This window comes from Alosa sapidissima, chromosome 6, assembly GCF_018492685.1.
Source record: "Alosa sapidissima isolate fAloSap1 chromosome 6, fAloSap1.pri, whole genome shotgun sequence".
Lineage (NCBI taxonomy): Eukaryota > Metazoa > Chordata > Actinopteri > Clupeiformes > Clupeidae > Alosa > Alosa sapidissima.
The window spans coordinates 19,647,340-19,668,945 of NC_055962.1; the positions used below are offsets into that span (position 1 = coordinate 19,647,340).

The window sequence follows — 21,606 nt, forward strand, 5'->3', positions numbered from 1 at the left end:
ACGCGGCTCCTGGTCTTCCTCCTCCAGAGAACCCAGACCCTGTCCCTCGGCCGCCGAGTAGCCGTTAGGAGCCTCCTCCGGGGTCACCATCATCTCCTCTTCCACTATCCCATCATCCTCCACCACTTCCACGGGGGGCTGGGCGTCTTCTTTGGTGTCAGGGGTGCCATCTTCAATAACTGGCTGAGAGGGAGCGGGGGCGGGCTCCGGTTCGGGTTCGGTTTCAGCAATTGGCTGTGGCAGAGGCGAGGGCTCTGGTTGGTGCTGCTGCTTGTTGAGCTCGGCTTCTTCCTGCTCCTCTTCCTCTGGCTCCTCCTTGATCTGTTCCACGGAGACACTGGTGATCTGCGGGTGGTACTCGGCCTCCTCTTCGCTCTCGCTGTCCGAGGAGGCGCTGGCCTCCCTGGCGGCCACCGCTGCTGCCTGTGGCTCCGTGGTAGGTGCGGCGTGCACCTCCGGGATTGCGGACGTCGCTGGTTTGGGGGTTTTCCTGACCTCCTCGACGATTACAGTCTCCTCTATCTCAACCACAGGCTGCGTGGCAGTGGTCGCCACGGCGACAGCCTCAGATTTCTGTTTGTTGTCTGCGCTCTACACCCGGATGCCGGAAGGGAGGGCAGGGATGGGACAAAAACACAAAAAGAGACAAAAAAAAGAACATAAAAGATGACACAACCACACAACCAAAGAAAAACAAGGAGCAAAACCACCAAGAAACAAAAACATTTTACAAACACATTAACGCAAAAAACTACGAGCCAAAAACACATGGAAGACAAGACAAAAATGAAATGACCACAACATGACCATGGAAGCAATGTGATGTGACCACGGGTCAACCTTCTCTAGGTTGCATTCAGAGTAGAGAATGAGAGAGAGAGGAAATGAGTGAGAGAGATGGAGAAATGGCGATATGGATGATGTCTGGATGGGAGATCATGACTGAAATGGAGAAAAAATGTGTTGTTAGGTGGTGGTGGTGTTCGGGGGTGGAAGGAGGGTTAGAACGGGCGACTGGAGACCACCTTGGCGACGTCTTTGCTCTCCGGAAGGAAGGTCTCCATTCGGGGCGGAGATTTCTGTGGGACATAAAACGGTAACCATAGGAACCACGGTCAGGGCAAGGTCATTGAGGGTTAAAAAGGGAGAAGAGGGAGGCGGGTAGTAATGATACTGTATTACTGTGGAGGCACACTCTCAGAGTCTTAGGAGGAGCAGGAGGAGGAGGATGGAGGTAATGTGCTCCTCCATGACCTCCAGATCTCTCCCCCTCTCTCCCATACAGTAAGCCTCACAGTCAGAGAGAGAGAGAGAGAGACAGGCCCCAACAGTACCACAGTACGGCAATCAAGCAGCGTCAAGCACATGGAATGGAATGTATGAAGAATCTTATAAAAAACAAATATTTGAGCGCTCAAAGTTTATGGCCAGTAAGGTCTCAACCTATATGAGCAAATAATGATGTTGACATTGACTTGAAGGCCGAGAGAAGAACACTCTTTGGCCAAAACAACTGAATGCCCACACTTCTCTAAGAGAACAACCGCTTCCAGATTCACAACATTATTTATTTTTACTTGAATAAATGTTTGGAGACTGGCACTCCATACTGTTCTAGGTCATGTGCCCTACACCAACAACATGCTTTTCACTTGCCAGTCAAGTAAATACAATTTTCCAATTACTTAAATTAAATTATATTATAGATTATAAATTAGATTAGATTTTAATCAGGGGAAGTGGTCGTTACTTAAAACAAGTCCAATCTGTCTTGTGTACACGGTCAGGCCAATTTTACTTGGATATCCATCAGAATACAGTGACCTACAGAGACCTACGGTGGCCTGGACTGGACATAAACTTTTGCTTTTAGTTATTTCTTCACAGATGAATCATGAAGGCAGCAGAGAAGCGAATGAAGCTGTTAGTTGTTGCATGGAAAGAGAAAATAAACAAATAATAATATAGAAAGATAAAGAGATAAATAGAAAAACATAAAAGAGAGACAGAAAAAAACACAGCAAGAGGGGTCCTACTAAGGAAGCACCTCGGCAGAGCGCTGGCCCACGGGCACAGCGACTAGAGTGCCCTCTGCTGCTCCGGCTGTGGTAGTGCAAGAAGACACCAGGCCTAGGGAAAAGCTGGCCTTACTCATAAAAAGGGAGGTAAGCTCCTCTTCTAAGCTCTACATAGGTCAGAGAACGACAGAGGAAAAGAGAAAATAAGAACATAAGAAATGTCAAGACAAAAAGAGTGAAAAACAGAGGCAGAAAAGACAAAACCGAGAGAGAGAGAGAGAGAGAGAGAGAGAGAGAGAGAGAGATCAGTTGATAAGACACTACAAGTGCACCATGAAAGCAGTCTATGACAGTTCTTTAATGACAGCACTGCACACACAGAATTTTCTAGCAAGACTAGCAGGGTGGTCTGCTTCAGAGTGGCTCCAACACTCTTAAGAACCACCACAACCACACACGAGGCTAGCATGGTCTGCATTTATGAGGCGGCTTTCAGCATGACACACAGATGAGAGCATTCTGGAAAAAAAATAGAAATAAAAGTATGACTACGTAAAAGGCTGTGTTTATCAGACATGCCACTGACACGCTGCTTCTGGTCAGGAGTCTTGCAGCCCAGCCCTTTGAGAGAGGAACATGCAGTGGATCACACACAGCAAGACAAAGCCACTAACAGAGTTCAGAGTGAAAGAATATTTGGAGACACCGTGAGGCTAAAAGAGTGGGCGGAAAGTTCTGGCAAGCACACACCTGAAAATGAATGTGTGAAGCATTCAGTGTTGCCAGAGCGGAGGATTTTGAGTTTGAAACAGACACACAAGCATTCAAGAATACAGGGCAAACAAACAAACAAACAAACAAAAACAATAAAGGAGGTCACCAATAGAGTGTCTCAAATGTTCACAGAAACAAACAAAGCAGTGGAGTGCAGTGAGACCATTTGAAACCAAACGGGTGAGATCAATAAGGTCAGAAAATAGCAAATGGCACAAAGACAGAAAGTACAAAAGGTGCATACAGTACATGGCATATTCAGCACAGAATAACAAAAGATGGAAAAAGAGAAAAGTGTATCAAAGATCACAATGAATGAAGAGTTCAGCACAAGGAGAAATCACATAGAGGAACCCTCATTGACATTGAAGCAGATTTCTTCAGATTCACAAATAGAGCAGTAGACACGTACAGTACAGTACAGTATAGTACACAAGACTAGAGTGCTGTTTGCATGCGAGGAAAGGTACAGTTGATCAGAATGCAGCCACATCATTGGCTGAGAGATCAGAGAGTGCAGCCCTGCCATTGGCCGAGAGAAGAAGAATAGCTTTGTGACTGATGTGAAGAGGCCGCCGCTAGGCAATCATGTGACAGCTGGGATTATGGGTAAAACACAATCTTTAAATCCAATTAGGGACCAATGGACTGAAACAGTTGTGCCGTTCCAGTGACGTGGGTTTTGGCATCTGGCTCAGGTTGGCCCAACAAAGAATGCTATAGGTTGGTAGACACCATCTCAAATGAGATGTGACCTGTTTATGCCTTTTCAATTAGGAAGATCCCATCTGCCACAGAACAGAATGTGAAGACAAGAAAAGAAAAAGGCAATTATCCAATCAAAAATACAAATGGCCAATTAACACAGCAATTCTGAACTAGGAATAGATCAGTTGTTTTGCACATGTTGTTTGTTTTTTGTTGTTGATGATTATGCATCTTTATTTTGAACCCTAGAGATTATGTGAACCCCTCCAGATTTGGCACCATGTTCTGGCACAAGACATGAAAATTAGATTTTTTTGCGCGGCCCCCACTTTTGTTTGGCCCTGATGGTAGCAACAGGTGAGGTAAATGTCCACCCCAGTTGGCACATCTTGCATCAGAACATGGCCCTGTGGCATTGGAGTGCCCAGGCCGAGGGCAGAGATCCAGGAGAAGTGGGTGGCACAGAGCGGCCAGGCAGGCAGGAAGGAACCCAAGGGCTGGGAAGGGCATAGGGGCACAGAGCAGGGCAGGTGGGCAGGGGGTCACAGGGTCAAGTGGAGGTCAGAGGTCGGAGAGAAAGCAGCCGTGGCAGACGTACCCCTTGGGCCTGCAGACGCAGGCTGGTGACGGGACTGGCGGTGAGCCGCTTGTCCCACTGACTGGGGCGCGGCTCGGGGGTGGCTTCCATAAAGCTGCGCTTTAACTCGCTAATGCTAGCCTGATGTTTCAAAACATCGTCCTGGGTCTTATCCAGGTCCTATGGCAAGCCCCAACAGACAAAAAAACAAAAAGCCCCATACGAAGCCAGGTTGCAAGAGGAATGATGGGGGGAGGGGGAGGGGGGGGGGGGTAAGAGGGAAGAGGAAAAGGGACACACCGACAATAAGTGCATTAGTTTGCAAAACATAACAATAAACCTTAACCCCCCCCCCACCAATCCAAAATAAAATGAAGACAAAGTCAAGCCTCACTTGATGCCCCGCTTTGTGGTGCAATGTTTGGCTAGAAAAAATAGGGGGGGGAAAAAACAGTTCCTCCCAAGTCCAGCAGGTGGTGCCATAACCCATGCCAACCAATTAAGAGGGCCTCCCCATGGCGCGTCGCAGGGAGACTGTGGCGGTGGGTGAATCAATCGATCGGTCACGCACATTGAAATCGCCCATGTAATCTTATTAATGGCCCTGGCATCCAATTAAAGGCCACTGGGACTGCCACTCCGTGACCTCTGCTGCGATGACAACAGCAGTGCAGGAAGGAGCGCCGCAGATTAACGCCAGACAAACACCAGACAAAAAACAAAAGAGCTCCAGGAGCCAGTCACTTAATGCAACTGTTACTTGTTTATATATACACACATTAAAATGGATGGCTAGGTCCAACTGACAGGACTAGCAATTATGGCTGCACTATGAAGTTAAAATACACTGCAGGCACAATTTTTTTTATTCATAGACACTAAATATATTAGTCAATTGTTCACTTTTGTTTCCGTTATATCTTTGAATAAATGACTATTGTTAGTTGATATATTAATTTATATTGTATCAATACAATGCTGGTTGCATGAATGTAATGCTATCCCAACGTACGGGTTTCTTTTTGTAATGCAACATTCATCGTTTCATCGTTTTTCTGCCGCATGGAAGTATGTAACTCAACACTTTAAAGTGAATTCCTGAGGTTACTGTGCACCTCAATTAACTTGCACCACCAGGGCATCAATAAAGTGAGGCTTGCTTAACAAGAGGCCTAAAGGGAAAATCCACCCCAAACACCCTGAGGCTGTGCTGCATTCTAGACTGTTTTTCTCACTCTTTTCTGCAGCAAACTAAGGAGCAGAATCAGAACCCGATCTGTTCTGTTCTGGAATCAGCTGTTAACTAGATGCATTTAGTCATCCCTCTCTCCTCTGCATTACTTTGCTGCCGTAACAACGACGAGTATGAAAAAATTAAATATTCAATATTCAAATATTTGATCTTCTGATGGTCAAAATGGACAGATTAGCTTTTAGCCTTTGTATTATATTACTATTACTTTGTATTATAGAACTTTCCTCCCATAACAGTATTTCTACCTGCAGATATAAGCTATAAAAGCTACTAACTGGTCATGGGAATATAAACAAGATACGTTACCAAACACAACTATAAAGCACCAGAAAAACAAGCTACAGGATTACCATTTTGTCTTTAAAGAGACCAGCTCAAACGTGGGGTGGATTTTGCCTTTAAGGGTTTAAGCTTCAGTAGCACTGTAGCAATCCCAACCTCCCCTCCCACACATCAAAGACATGGAGCTGTCCATCAAAAAGCCCTTTGCAGTGGTTGTGATTTGGGGTGTGCCTTCCAAGTTCTCAGAGACATTTCACAACTTTCACAAGTCATTACTGGGAAAAATATGAAACTCTACAGACATGATCGGATGCTTGGCCCAGTCTGTGGTAACCAAGAATTACCACAAACACCCGCCATGCAAGCAGGTCTACAGGATTTTGGTCATGCCGGTGCACATAGACCAGTATTATGTGCGAAGGCTCTGTAACGTTGTAGTCTCACAGGCTATCCAGAGCTCTGTATTATAAAATATTTGCTTTAGATATGACGCAGTCCATGATGCATCAAACATAACATCTTTTAAAAAAATAAAAAAAAAGACTGCTGAATTACTATCAAGTAAATCTCAAAGCAGGCAAGAGCATTATCTTAATGGACTTAAACTAAACTCATTTTCTAGTGCCGAGTTATGATTGGAGTACTGTATGTAATGGAGCACTTTTGTCACAACACTGCATGGGGACAGCTTTATGTCTTTTTATTCCCCCAATGACATTACAGCACATTTCTGGGTGAGATTTTAGTCTGTTATAAAACAAACAAACAAACAAACATACGTAACAACATAAATTAAAATCACCACAGCAACCAAAAGCAGAAAAAAATCCCTGTCTGGTTAAGGGAAAATAGTATTAGTGTTGTTAAAGGATTCCGAAAACAATTTTAAAACAAAGAAACAAACTCACTCCTCACCCATCCCTACAAATGCATTCGCTAATCATCTTAAAGGGTACATGAGTGAGAGGGTGGCCACCAGCAAATCACTGTGGCCATCTTCTCTCAACCAAAACTGGCTTGTCCAACATGCACCCATTCCCACATTCAGATCATGCAAGTTTATCACATACACACACCCACACACACACAGGCAGACCAACGATCATGCAATCACACACAGAGTCTGATAGTTAGAGGCAGGCAGCCCAGGATAGTAGCCAGGAGAAAGTCATGATAGGTTGATTGTTTAGCCGCAGTCATACCAACCTCCAACATTAAATTGCTATGTCTGACATATATATTTTCGCCCTGCACTCTCAACTTGCTCTGTGGAGGTCAAACAAAACAAAATGGAAAAAAAGGTGGGGGAAAAGACAAGAGACGTTTGCAAAAGTGAAAAGAAAAATATGCCACTGAAACATGTGCAAGTGAAGTAGACTTGACTTGGGAAATTAAAGCACTGGTGAAATCAGGGACACAAGCACTGCAGAGCTGGAGTCGATTAGAGTACAGATCACAATATCAAATTACTTGTACACCCCTGATGAAAACCATCGCTCATTGGCAGGCTGTATTGTTGCGGAGATTGATTGAATCATCCAATCAGCATTCATAAACAGTCACCTGTGCATTGCATCCCTTGTTTCAGATCAGAAAATAAAAATGATCACAGGAAGAAAACACCACACACTGAAATTAATGAATCAAAACAATAAATAATTACACAAATCAACTCCAACAACAATTTCGAGCAAACTGAACGATTCTACTGTGTCTTGCCCTCCCCCTAACAGAAAAAAAAAAAAGTCATTCAGGATGAGCACAACATTGACAGACATGGAAACCCCAAGATCTACAAGACAATTAAAACAAAACAAAGCAAAAATAAAACTAAACAAAAAAAAGCCACTGAACGAAACTAATTAACGAACAAACGCAAACACTCGTTTTAACCTTTCTCAAGATGGCCTCCGATTCTTCTGCATCCTCCTGTCGGACAGCGAAGGGGGGGGGGGGGGGGGGGGGTGCGATCAAGGGGTGTGGGGAGGAAAGGATATGTTAGTGCAGAAGGGTTACACTCAAAGCTCCCGTTCAGAGAGCAAACACACGCACACACACGTTTAAGAGTGCTGAATACTGCACGGTATGATGGGATAGGAGGCGCGCGGCACTCTCACGGACCTCGGCGGAGTCGAAAGTGGCGGCCGTGGTTGCGGCGGCAGCTCCATCGCCGGGCATCTCATCTTCATCCTGTGTAGCCGCCGCGACGGAGATGATTGACGTAGCATTTGGAAAGGGGAGGAGTGGGGGGATTGGGGGTGTAAGAAAAGGTGACATGGATGATGTAGGGAGGGGGGGAGACCCCCCCCATTCCCAAATGCGATTCAACTGTCACACACACACACACACACAAGCACGCACAGCAACATACACACTCAGGTGGTGTGATGTCATGAGGAGAGGGTTCCACCTCCGATCTGAGGCTGGCTAATCAGAGCGAAGCATGGGGGGGGGGGGGGGGGGGGGGCAGGGTGGTGGTGAGGAAAGGCTCATGCTTTTCTCAGAGCGCCAAGCAGTCCAAGGGTTACTGGTTTGATCTTCCTTTTCTGTGTACATGACAGTTTTCTATTTTCTTAAACAAGTTTCTACGTTGCACTATAAAAGACCTGAAGCTCATATTACAAAAGAGTGCTTGGGGTAGTGTTCAACGCAACACTTGGGAATTGTAGCATAATTCATGATCCATGAAATTTAGGGATTTAGGGGTGTCTAATATTAAGCGCATTTAAAAGGCATTGGCATGATTGCTTGGTTTGTGGCTTATCTGCAGAGATTTGTGAGGTAAGTCTCTCAAAGCTGTGTCTTGCTAAACAAAGAAATGCTTGGATTCATATTAAGACTGAAAGGTGAGCAAATAGAAGTTTAGACATCAATCTCACAGAAGGGTTGAGTAGGAAAGAAAACGTTTAAGATTTGAGGGGAAAAAAAAGCAACTATTGGCAAGACAAAGTCTAAAATTACCCACTGCCGTTAACAATAGCTCTTCAGGATTGTTGGGATTTGCGAAACAAAAATGGACGTTTTCCTCCCCAAGAACAAGCTCCACAGGGCATGGTTACCAGTTCATAAATACACAGAAAATCAGGAGAGAGAGGGAGGAGTGAGGGGTTGGGTTGGGCAGGACGGCAGACGCTGAAGAAGCAGAGAGGGGGGAGGCAGTAGGGGGCAGAACTGGAGGTAACAAAGGGGAGACGCTGATAGAGGTGTGTGAGGATATTTTCCCCCTCGTAGGGGCTAGGGGTCAAGGGGTGGGCAATGGGTCGGTAAGGGGCTGGTTGGTGGTGGTGGAGCAGCAGCTTGCTTTTAAGCAGCGGGGTCACACATCTCCTCTGGCGTGCCCAGCTTGGTGTACGCCGCCTGGGGTGGCAGGCGGGACGAGGCGCGCGCCTCCAGGTAGCAGAGGGCGAGCGCCAGAGGCAGGGCCAGGAAGAGGGCGAAGGCCAGCGACTGCGAGGCGGAGAGCAGCACGGCAAAGATGACCAGGAAGGAGGGCACCAGGGACGGGGAGGAGAGGGGCAGGTGGCGCTGGAGCCCAGCGGGCAGCACGGCCGCCAGCGACTCCTCGGGGAGGCTGGGGAAGCACAGGTAGCCGTCCTCGTCCAGCAGCGAGGGCAGACGCAAGCCCTTGCAGGCCGCCAGGAGGGAGAAGCCCGAGTGCGGAGGCTGGGGCTGCCCGTGCGCCTCGCCGTCCGAGAGGGCACTCTCAAGGGCCTCGTCGCAGCACTCGCAGCCTGGGGACGAGGACGCCGAGGAAGAGGAGGAGGAGGGGGTGGGAGGAAGAGCAGGAGAGGTGGAGGTGTCGGGGAAGGTGGGGTCATGATCTGAAGAGGCGGCGAAGGCAGCGGGGTGAGGGGACTCGTCCGCGTCCAGCTGGAGCTGCTGCTCCCCACCCGTCCAGGAGAAGGGGCCGTCCTCCGAGATGTCGGAAAGGACGTCCAGCTCCGAGATGGTGTCCAGGGCAGGCGGGAGGGAGGAGAGGGTGGAGGAGGAGGGTGAGAAGGGGAACATGAAGATGGACTGTGGAACGGACAGGAAGTGGGTTTTGGGGGGGGGGGGGGGGGGGGGGGGAGGGGCCACGTCATCAACCCATCCCAAACCCACCCAGAAAACAAAGCCCAGATTCATTCAACAGAAGGGACACACCGGTCGTGCAAAGAGAGACAAAGTGAGGTACAGAAAAAACAAAAAAACAAATGAACGCACGTAGAAACAAAGCCAACAGAGAACCGCAAAAGACAAAAATAAGTGAAAAGTAAGAATGCATGGCAAACAAAAAAAAAAGACGCAAGGGGGGGGGGGGGGGAGAGGGGGAAAGGGGAAGGAGTGCGCAGGGAAGGAAAAAAAGGGAGAGAGAAACAAACCATTAGTCCGTGAGACAGAAAGCAGGACAGGAGTGCAGTGCAGAAGAGAGAGCACGAGGAGGGTGGGTATCTGTGGCCAGGGTAAGGGAGGGTTGGGCTGGTTTGGGGTGGAGGGGGGGTGAGACAGAGACTCAGGAAGGGTCCCACAGGGAGGATAAGAGGAGGAAAGAGGGGTTGGGGGCAGGGGGAGCTTAAACAAACATCCTAGCACATACGCTTGTAAATCACTATACAGCTAATACAAAGAGGCATAATGAACTGCTGCACCTTTACAGAGTTAGTGATGTGAACAGAACTAACAAAAGGAAATGAGCCAATGAGAGAGCAGTCCCAGGACCTTGTCATGCAAAGATAAACACAAACTGCGTTTGCTTCATTACATCTTTTTTTTATTCTTCTTTCATTGTTGTTCCTCCACTCCTGCTCTAGCTGGCCGTCTTTCTAATGTTTTCCATCATCTTTCTGTTCCACTCTCTATCCTCCTCCCTCTCTGTGTCGGTCTTCCGGTCCTGTTGGCCATCACTGCTCACCCTCAGTGAAAAGCAGGCCCAGACAGTGGGAGAGTGTCCTTTCTGTGACTCCCTTAAACCCCAGAGCTCGACCTTCCTGTCGTTTGGAGGGAAACAGCTGCTGGCTGGTACTCCTGTTTAAAACCCTCACCAGAGCCCACCCACCCTCTACATACGCTCACACTTTCCCTGGTCCGGTGTGATCCGAGGCTTGGCCCAACCTCGCGCGAACCATGACTGCGGTCCGGTCCAGTCCAGTCATTCCCTCGTTGAGTTTATTGGACACAGGGCCCCAACCCCCATGTTCCGAACCCCACTAACCTCTCGTTCTTTCTCCATTTCCCTCGTTCCAGGTTACATAAGGGCCCATAACGCTCAAAACACTCTTTCATGGCTACATTGTCAGGGATTCTGAATGCATTCTTTCATTCTCTGACAGCCAGCAAATGTCAACGATGTCTCTTAAGCGGCCTGCGCCAGCTAAGGGACTATGGGGCGAAACAGAGGACGATGTCATATCCTGCGTGCTCTGCGGCCAGATCCCCCCCATCCTAATTGGATTCAGCCCTGTGCTCCACATAACAGGGCCAGTTACGAGAGCTCGGAGAATAAACGGAGCTTCATGAATGGCCGGCATTTTGGTCGGGAGATACAGTACAGACATTTAATGACTGGAAACTTGAAACAAGCAGAGGGGGGTGGGGGTGACAACTTACAAGAGCAGCAACAAGGGGGAGTTTAAGGCCGTTTAAGTTCACGGGAAATGATGAGGCAGTATTTTACAACAATTCCGAAAACATAAAAAAATTAAATAAAACCGAAGATGATAAATTAACCAATCATCATGTACCACTGGAATGAAATTAAAAGGGTGGGTTGGGTTTTTTGAGTTACAATCTAAGAATACAATTCAAAGCAAAACAACAAGAAAACAAAACAAAAAAACAAATAAACAAACAAAAACAATTGGATAAACAACAGCTTGAACAAAAAAGGATGGAACGCTCACTCCTGGGATTTTCCTGTCAAAATGATGGGGACTGAAAACAAGACATGTGGAGGTAACATCATGGAAAAGATTAAGCAGAAAGAGAGGGGTGGTAGTGAACGATCCTCTCACCTTGGAGTCGGAGGAGAGCTCCAGGGCGGGGTCTCGCCCGTTCTCCTTCTCACCAAGAGGGCTCGAGCCATCACTGGTCACACTGATCACCGGAGCTGGGGAGGAGAGGGAGAGGAAGAGGGAGAGAGAGAGAGAGAGAGAGAGAGAGAGAGAGAGAGAGAGGGAGGGAGAGAGAGAGAGAGAGAGGGAGAGAGAGGGGCATTAATGATAGAAGCTGGTATCCCTTCTCTCACGCTCTTTTGGACTTACACAATGTCAGAGGTTTGTCAAACCATGTAGAGAATGACCATGATGAGGAAATAATGTGTAGGGCCACATACTTTAAATGCTGGGATTCTGAACACCAGAACATCATACTGGCCACCAGAGGGGGGCAGATCACCAGCACTCGTGTGCAAACACACACGCACGCACGTACACACACGCACGCACACACACACACACACACACACACACCTCATTCATACTACCAGATGGGAGACGCAGAGGAGCTACCCCTGGATCCCTGCTATTGTCAGTCAGCCATGCATGTTATGCAGTTTGCAGTCATGGCCACACACACACACACTGAGCCCCTCTGCTCTGCAAAAAGCCTGCCATTTGTAAAATGAATGTGCTTGCTGTGTGACTGTGGTGTGGTGATTTAGGGCCCGTCTGCATGGCTGTAGAGGGGATTGGTGTGAGAACATGCGGATGTAGTGCGGCTCGCCACAGCTTTGGGCTCCCAGCGTGCGAAGTGATCACACTTTACCACCCACTGCAGCGCTTTACACACTCCCTCCTATGGGAATGGGAATGACAGTGTGTGTGTGTGTGTGTGTGTGGGTGGCAGAAGAGGAGTCCATGTATCCATATCCACACACACACAAACATAACCAATCCCTGATGAGGCACTACCAGTGTGTATAAAGCATGTACAAAGACGGGTTAAGAGCCATCAGGAGTCCCAGACTAAATCAGTACCACAGAAGGCTACAGTATAAATAGCCGCGGAGGGAGCGGATGCTCCACAGTTAGCAGGTTTTCCTGTGATGACTGAGCGGTTCTGTTAAAAGGTCTTGTCATGTTCCAGTGGGATTCTCCTTTGCCACTCATCAACAGCGGATCACTCTTTAGGGCTTTAAACCTATTTTCTATTACCCCCTTTCGACGTCAAACGTCCTCCTTCGATGCCTATTGTGAACGGGACCACATCAGAAGGACCGAGCTCAACTCAACGCTTCGTGCTCATGTGCCCATTCTGCTTCAAGGCTAATTTAAAGCGTACAGTAGCCTGGAAAGACATGGTAACAGCAGCATGTAACAGCTCATTGTAAATGAATGGATGGCTGACCTATTGATTGGCTGTTCATTCTAATGGATGAGGGTCCTGACCCACACAACTTAGCGCAGCCGTAATTCACATCTGCTCTTGGAACAGTGCCAACGCAGTGAGCACTACAGCATCTGCTGCTGCTCAGAACTTCAGACGTCAGAACAGAACGTCGTCCTGGGCTCTATGCCATAAATATGTCGTCTGATGTTGCAAGATATTCATCCTGCTTATTAAACAAGTCTACACCAGGCAGGATAACAGGCAGGTGGTCACTGGTGGTCGAGACGTGAGCGGAAGTTCCAGTTCTGCATTGCAAGCCAAGCTGCCTCAGCTACGAGAACACTAACATTACAGGAAGCTGGGGGGTGGGGGGGGGGGGGGGTGTCACATTACATCACATTCCACTCATGTCATTTCCAGCGGGGAATCATCTGAAAAAACATGGCAACAAAACACTGATCAATTTCAGTGGTGGGAAGAAAAGTGTTTCCAAAAGGAAATGTCTTCATGGGGCTCCATACGAGGGCAACAAATCACTCAGAGTTCATGGTGATGGGGGACGGGGGGTAGCGGTGTGTTTGTCCGTCTTCTGGTTCTCATGCTCCCGAACACACACACGCACACACGTTCACCCCCACAAACATTTCCTTGGTTCAGGAGGAGAACCCCAACCAGATCCATCCCCTGGGCGTCCAGCGCAAGAGGAAACAGATACGGCGGTCACTTCCTGTGTGGAGCCGCTATGACAGGAAGCAGGGATGGGATGTGGAGCCCGCAGCACAACGCTGACACTGTACAGGCCACCACCAAAATGGAGGAGACACGATAAGTGAGACCCAGCGCGGCTTCCACTCAAGGATCCTTCAAGAGACGGGGGAAACCAAAGCCCACGACGGCTTCAAATGATTTCCGCAAGTCAAGCAGATGTGTCCTTTCAAGTTACAAGTAAAATACCAGATTCAGCTTGGTTTACTATATGTAATACAGTGGAGCACAAGATAAATAAAAAATAAATAAACATAGTCCTCCTGACCCACATTTCTAGTCGTCTGTAGGAACCTCTGTGCCTAAGCCAGCCTGAGCTCATCCACTACAGCTTAGACTAGATGGAGGAAAATCCTTATCATACTTATGCCTGTGCTTAAATATAGCAAAATCTTCATCTTGCATTAACTGATGTCATGTTCCAAGGTACCTGGTGTCTTGTGAATGTTCTGTTTTAGTAGCATTTCATATTCCTGTAAAAATCTAAGAATCCAAATAATGTAATCTACAGAAACACTGCTGTATGTGGATGCTCTACGCTTGACAGCATGGTGTAGTCTGACACACACACACACACGCTTGGGCTTGGCGATTAATAGAGACACCAACATAAAAAGGCCTCTTATGAGGGAGTTAGTGCTGCTGTTGAGTGCTACAGTTGAGGCTGCAAATTAAACGCTGGGAAAAGCTCCTCACAACACGTGTCAGACAAGCCGATTCATGTCGAAAAAGGGACGACGGAGTGAAAGATTCTACCACCCCTCTGCCCCCCCCGCCCCTTCTACTTCCGAATGGATGAGGCTGTTTGTAGCTCCCTCTCTGATCTTCAGGACTCCACTGTTGTGCTTGTTCTCTCCTCTCCCTCACCTCCCTCAATCTCACTCCTTTTTCCTTTCTTTCTCTCTGCTCTCTCTTTTCTCTCTCTCCTTTAGTTAGTGTTGTTGGTTGTCCCCCCCCCCCCCCCTCCCGGGAGCTCAGCTTTGTGAGCGCGTCCTTTGATCCAGGCGGAGAGAGAGAGGTGGCTGGTGGGGAGGCTGCCGACCCCCCGCCACGTGTCATCTGTGGGTCCTGACCGAGCGTGCCCACGACTCCACGCAGCAGAGGGGCAGAGTGAAGGGCAGGGATCAGGGAGGGCTCTGCCCCGCCGAGGGCAAACTGGGGGCAGATCTGGACAAATCTCTCTCACACACACACACACACTCCAGCAATCTTGACAGAAATCCTTTTTGGAAAACTACTCAAAATCACCCACATCCACAACAATTTTACAGATCAAGCTCCAAAAACAAAACAAAAAAGGCTGAGCCTTTTGGCTAAGAAAGAAGCTTTACATTCAGGAAGTATGTATAAACAATGGTACTTCTTTCTATTGAACAAGTACAATCTCTCTGACGGTAAGCCAAGTCTGATCCTGACAGACACAACCACCCCGCCCCCCAAAACACACACACACAGACACACACTTCAGCTTTCTTACCTCCGTCCAAGCTCCGGGAGATGCGCTTGCTGGAGGTACGTTGGAAGTAAGGCGCGGGCCGGTCGATGAGCGAGCTGGCCTGTCTCGTCTGGGCCTGGGTGCGTCCGCTGTAGCGGAACTTGGAGCCCAGCGTGAGGAACTTGGCCTTGGTGGGCTGCTCAGGGGTCATCAACCTGTACGGGCAGGAACAAGCGCAGCAGTCAGCCAGCCAGCCAGCCAGCCAGCCAGCAGCCACACAGAGGCTGATTAAGAGAGGAACAGAGTTCCCTCCACTGGTTTAGATAATGGGGCTCAAGGGTTCAAAGCCAGGGCAGACGAGGGAACCGCTAAACTTTTTAACTTCACCCTGGGAAGGTGGAGGGACAGCTTTATATTACCGCACAAGTGAGTGCTGTGAATGGATCAATTTAAAAAGGCTCTGTAAAGGGGGGGGGGGGGGGGGGGGGGGGTAGTTGGGGGAACTAGGTTTTGGCAACGGGTGCTTCCAAAGAAAACCTGTGGGTAGAAAAAGTAAGAGGGGAATGCAATGTCTGGTTTATATTCCCAACTCAGCGAGGGCAGGGGAAATTCTTCGATTCTAAGTGTCCCTACCGGAGAAACAACAGCTCTCCTGTCAGACAACGGAGTATGGCCATTGAAAAAACATGGATTTATGGTGAGAGTGCGCGCGTGTGTGTGTGTGTGTGTGTGTGTGTGTGTGTGTGTGTGTGTAAATCAAGTATATAACATGACATGATCACAGGTCAGTCAGCTAGGCAAAACCTCCAGTGCTAGCACGTCTAGCTGATATAAATGTTCTTCCTTTCTGCTCTGTAAACATTGTTGTTTAATGTGAAATGTTACTGTTGCACGTTGCTGCCTATCGGTCATTCTGTTTCATCGGTCAGTCACCAGTGTTCTCGGTTTTCCTCCCTGTTCCCGTTCCCTGACCCACACAACTACTCCCTGCGACAGCTGTGTTTGGGTCCAGATATCATCAGGAGACAAAAGAAGGGGGCGGAGGGGGGGGGGGGGGTCCCTGCCCCTATCTTTAATCTCCCATAGCGACAGACCTCCGCTATCAACAGCCCAGCGGGGCGTAGAGGCTGCTTGCGCACGCATGCACGCATGCACGCACACACACACACACACACACACACACGTGCGCGCATACATATACACACACACACACACACACACACACACACACACACGCGACATCTGGACTCCCCTCTGTGGCATGCATCATATTTCTACAGTATCAGATTCTAACACACAAAGGGAGGCCCATTTCTGAAAGGACGTGCGGTTGCATGGGCTTTGTACATGCATATGTATAGATATGTACAGGCCTATGTGTAGGTATGCAGAGACATACCTGTGTACGTGAATGTGAGAGATACATATGGGTGAGTAAGAGCCTGCTTATCTGTTCATGCATGCACTGACCTGTGAACATGGCCTTGATAGTCCAGTGTCCAGTGCTGGTTTTGTGTGTGTGTGTGTGTGTGTGTGTGTGTGTACACATCTGTGAATCCCATCACTAACCCACATGCACTCGGCTAGACAGGAAGTGACATGAACCGCCTCTGCTCTCACATTGCCAGCCAGCACTGACATCGGAGATCGGGCACACGGGCATCATCAAACCTGACTGATTACAAAGCCATCGGTCACTATGGGGATGGAGAATAAGAGAGAGGAAGAAAGGAGGGGGAGAGGGGGGGGTGGGGGTGGGGGTGGGATCAGCTACTCTCACTCAGCCATGACTGTTCAAGGAGAGTCATTCAGTTTCCACAGCGTGTGGTGTGTGTGTGTGTGTGTGTGTGTGTGTGCGTGTGTGTGTGGTCGACTCCAAGTGTGAGATACAGTGAGCAAGAGAGACAAACAGCGAGACCAAAAAAGGACAGAAGAGGGCACTTCAGAGAGGAGGAGAAGCAAATGAGGCCTGATGACCGTTATGAAGAAAGAAAACAAGGCCGAGGAGGTGAACAGACACAGTGTGTGTGTGAGGGAGCGAGCGAGCAAGCGAGAAAGAAAGAAAGAGAGAGAAAGAATGGAGGGAAAAAAAGAGAGAGGAAGAATGTGGTAAACAGAGCTGAAGACGCAAGCAAAGGGAAAACAAAGCAAAAGGAAAACACCAAATGAAGACAGAAAGGGGCAAATTGGGAGGAAACGTGCAGGCGCTAATTCTTAGCAGTCAGGTCGAGGGAGCACCCCCCCCCCCCCCTCTCTCCCGCTAGTGTTCGCCGGGGTTGCAGCGCCCCTCTTGGCATGTGTGCCAAAAACAACACGCGGGCCGTGATTACAACAGCCACGATCATCTCCACCTCTCCGAAATCTGCAAATCTGGTTCCTATTTGGGCCGTGGACGGCTCCAACTTCTAGCGCTGACGGAGTTGACAGGTTGGGTTTGGCCAGGGCCGCCAGGTGCTCTTCATTATCGGAGCCAGCAGCCAATTTGGGGAATGATTGGGGAAACGCCAGCGAGCGAGAGAGAAAGAGAGGAAGAGAGAGCGAGAGGGAGAGAGGGAGAGGGAGAGAGAGCGAGAGAGAGAGGGAGGGAGAGAGAGCGAGAGGGAGAGAGCGAGAGAGAGAGGGAGGAAGAGAGAGCGAGAGCGAGAGCGAGAGAGAGAGAGAGAGAGAGAGAGAGAGAGGGTGTTCCACAGCCATCTCATGACATCAGGAAATATCCCCTCACCGGGCAGCCAAAGGGCAGGAGGAGAAGCCAGCGTTTAGAGAGAGGACGCCAAGTAGGAGAGAAAACTAAATAAAACAATAAAAAGGAGGAAAAAGGAAAGAAAGGGGTAAAGAGTGAAAGAACAAAGTGAAAGAAAATAAAGACAGAGGAATGGAGATAAAGAGTGCTGAGATATGGACAAGGACGGTGAGAGACAGAGCAATAGAGAGAGAGAAAAACAGACAAGGAAGGAGAGAAAAGCCAGATATAGGTGCTGTGACAGACAGCAATAAAGAGAAAGAAAGAAAGAGAGAGAGTATGACAGAGACAGAGAGAGGGATGGAAAGAGACTTCATGAAGTGAGGAGGGGGGGGGGGGGGGCTGGCTACAGGAGAATAAGAGAGGGATCCACCCTCCACCCAGTCCCTCTGAGGATTCACCTTTCCTGTAGGATATTAAATGTTTGCTCATTCCTAAGGGTCATTGCATGGAGACGCTCACTCGTTTCCTTTCCTCCGCCACGCCACATAACGTCTGTCGCTGACCAGTTACGGCACTGGACAGGCACATCCTGACCGACTCGACTGTGCCGGGGCCCTTTTTTAGCCGTTCCTGAAGCTGCCTGGTTAAATAAAGGCACGACAGGGGTTCTCTGATCGACCTGCGCGCGGCCCATTTTTGGTGGGGGCCGGAAAGATCCGGAGCATGGCGACTCCCCCCCGAGACCACAGCCAATTACACACTTCAGTAAATCAAAGGCAAGAGCCAGAAAAGGGGAAAAACAGAAAGCTGGACTCAGAAGCTAAAGAAAAGGGGAGGTTTCTACAGAGTGGCTACGATATAACCTCTCCCGCCATCTCACACACACACACACACACACAATATGTACACACTATTACACAACATTACATGGTTGCTGAGGGGAGTTCAAAAACTCAGAGTGATGGGTACATGCAGGAGTTGACCGTGGCTGGACTTGATGCATGCCCATATTGGGGGGCTGGGGCTGACTGTGGGGAGAGGTGTGAGGCAGGGTACCTGAAGAAGGTGTGGTGCTCCACGCAGACCTTCCATAACTTCTTGGCGGCGCGGTGATTGGGCAGCTTGAAGCCGACGGTGCTCTCAAACTGCTCCGTCTAAAAAAAGCAGAGATGATGATGATGATGATGGAAGATAAGTTTAGAGATGGAAAGAAAGAAACAGAGACAGAAGAAACAATGGCAAAGAAAGAAAGACAAAAAAAAGACAAAAAAAAAAGACGAAGACTACGCAGTATTTCAAAACACAGTAACCAAAACCAAATCTGAAAACAAATACAAATATTAAAAGCAAAAAGAATGAGGAAAAAAAAAAGAGAAGACTCAAAGAAAGACCAAAAAAAAAAAAAAAAAAAAAAAAAAAAACAAAAAAAAAAAAAATTCAACAAAAAGCCCCAATGAGCATGACACAATGGCTAAGCTAGGAACCATATGCTGCCATGAGCTGGCAGCCTCATGTGAGGGTGTCTGTGTGTCTGTGGGCCTTTTAGGGCCCTGCAAGGGCCAGGGCGGGGGCCACAGGAGGAATCTTAGCTTTTCCATCTGTGTGCAGGAAGAGTTGGCGGCCCTCGGGGGATCTGGCGCGGTGCCACTGTCCGACCATACCCTCTAGAACCCGCTAACCACCCGGCCCAAACACACACTGCATGGAAGGAATTAGCCCAGTAATAGTAGTCATAATTGACAGCTATAAAAGCTTTGAAATTAGCTTGTTTTATGTTTTTATGTGCATTCCCTCTCTCTCTCTGTGTGTGTGTGTGTGTGTGTGTCTACAGATGTAAATTGGCCCAAGGCTGACAGCTTGAGCGTGACAGTTTGAGTGTGTGTGTGTGTGTGTGTGGGTGGGGGGGGATGTTTACCTCTCCCGGCCGGATTTTGATGTAGAAGTTGCTGCGCTTGTAGGAGATCTTGAGGATCTTTGGCCAGGCGAAGCGGTTTATCCGCAGTCGGTCTTTGTAGATGAGCAGGCCATTGGCACACACCCCCAACATGATGTCCACCCCCTCAGAGTCCTGTGGCGTCGGGGAGGGAGGGAGGGAGGGGGAGAGAGGGAGAGAGAGGGAGAGAGAGAGAGAGAGAGAGAGAGAGAGAGAGAGAGAGAGAGAGAAAGAAAGAAAGAAAGGAGAGGGAAAGGGGTAGAAAGTCAGGAAAACACAGAACCAAGTCAGTCAGATAGTGCACCATCTGACAGTACAACAGCCTAATCTTTCTGTTATCATCTGTTCTTCCTCCACTCAGATGTTCCACTCCTTCATTTGCAGCTTGAGGATTAGCATTGATTAGCATCTGATACAGCCATCATTTACATTTAACCCAATTACTCAACGTTAACAGGGTTATTCGAGATCTATGGCCCACTACTGATGATGCCTTTCTTGCAAGGGCTGCTCTGTGTTGTTGACTGCCCCTATCGATTTGTGTGCTTAACTGTAAAGGATGGCCGGGTGGCCTGAGGGCTGATGTCGCTCTGAGGGGGGCTGGAAGGGAAGCGCCCGTCCACCCGACGGTCCGTTCCCTCTCCAGAGGGCTCGTCTCTGGGGCTGATCTGGAGCCTGTTCAGCAGTCCGTGGTTCTCTGGTACCCTTGTTAGCTTTTAGCATTAATGTGCAGCTAGATTGATGTATGGGTGGCTGGCTGGCTGCAGCAGCTCTGCCCTTGGCTCAACTCGTGCCCGGCCAGGCGTTAGCGTCTAGGGCTAATTACGCCACGCAGCGCGGGGCTCCAAAAATAGCCTGTCAGACTATCAGGGTCAGCTCGTGGTGCATTGGCTTATGGGTCTGCATGAGGACCAAATAGGACCGGACAGGCCTGGCAGGGTGGCTGCAGGCTGTGCTGCTGGGCCTGGGTGTCTCTCTGATATGGTAGGACTATTAAAAAAAAAAAGGAGTCTCTGATGGGTTTATTTTTTTTTTAAAAAGCAGAGCAGATTTTCCAGAGTTTTTTTAGAAAGGCATCATGAGGGGCAGCAAAAACAAACCCCACCGAGTTCTAGAATGTGCCTGAAAACAGATCTGAGATTCAGCTAGAAGAGGAGAGGGAGAGAGAAAGACATGATCAAAAAAGAGAAAGAACAGAGAATTGAGAGAAATAGAAAGAGAGAGAGAACATTCTCTGCATGATTTCCCATGCCAGCCATTCTTCCAGCCAGCCCTGCAGGTCTGCGCAGCCATGAATGTTTACACAGCTGATGGAGGCAGCTATGTTCTGCTGCACCGCCCCCCTTCCTCCTTAGACACAATCGTGCTCTTTTTGTTTTTCCTCTGTGACCCCCACCTTCATCTCACCCCTTCCCAGACTCCTCCACTCTCCCCGACAGCGAGTCATATGAAACGAGAGCCTCCTGAGGACCCCCCCACCCCCCAAGTCCTCCTCCAGACCCCCAGCAGACCCTCCTCTCCTCAGCACCCATACCAGCAGCACCAGAGACCTCTGGCAAGAGCTGGATTCAACATGGGAGCTCAGAACTCGATTGGCATGCTATGTATCCCTGTTTTGCATGCTGTGTATTAGTTTCTCTCTCTCTCTCTTTCTCTCTGTGTGTGTCTGTGTGTGTGTGTGTGTGTGTGTGTGTGGCCATAGGTACATTAAATCAAAAATCAATCATGTCCTCTAGACACTGGATGAGAACAACACACTACAAATCTGACAGTGGATTTTGACTGAAAGCCAAAAACATTTTCTTGCTGAAGCATGTCAAAAGGCCAAAGGGAAAGTGTTCTTTGAAAACTGGGCTGTCGCCGGAGGAGGG

At 48.7% G+C, this 21,606-nt stretch overlaps 1 protein-coding gene across 8 annotated transcripts in view; it reads right to left on the reverse strand.

Moving 5' to 3' along the window:
* Positions 1 to 21,606, reverse strand: part of epb41l2 (erythrocyte membrane protein band 4.1 like 2) — a 77,187-nt gene that overhangs the window by 10,543 nt on the left and 45,038 nt on the right. For 5 of the 8 annotated variants that reach the window (XM_042096156.1, XM_042096157.1, XM_042096158.1 and 2 more), the window contains exons 9-19: positions 19,718 to 19,870; positions 18,859 to 18,956; positions 15,162 to 15,334; positions 11,605 to 11,699; positions 7,736 to 7,804; positions 7,508 to 7,543; positions 6,821 to 6,880; positions 4,099 to 4,257; positions 2,048 to 2,185; positions 1,026 to 1,079; positions 1 to 591 (exon numbers count right to left, since the gene is read on the reverse strand). The exon at positions 1 to 591 is cut by the window's left edge and continues 63 nt beyond it. In XM_042096156.1, coding sequence (XP_041952090.1) covers positions 1 to 591; positions 1,026 to 1,079; positions 2,048 to 2,185; positions 4,099 to 4,257; positions 6,821 to 6,880; positions 7,508 to 7,543; positions 7,736 to 7,804; positions 11,605 to 11,699; positions 15,162 to 15,334; positions 18,859 to 18,956; positions 19,718 to 19,870 — 1,626 coding nt within the window. The remainder of the gene's footprint in view (positions 592 to 1,025; positions 1,080 to 2,047; positions 2,186 to 4,098; positions 4,258 to 6,820; positions 6,881 to 7,507; positions 7,544 to 7,735; positions 7,805 to 11,604; positions 11,700 to 15,161; positions 15,335 to 18,858; positions 18,957 to 19,717; positions 19,871 to 21,606) is intronic. The other 3 variants (XM_042096160.1, XM_042096161.1, XM_042096162.1) reach the window with 3 other exon arrangements.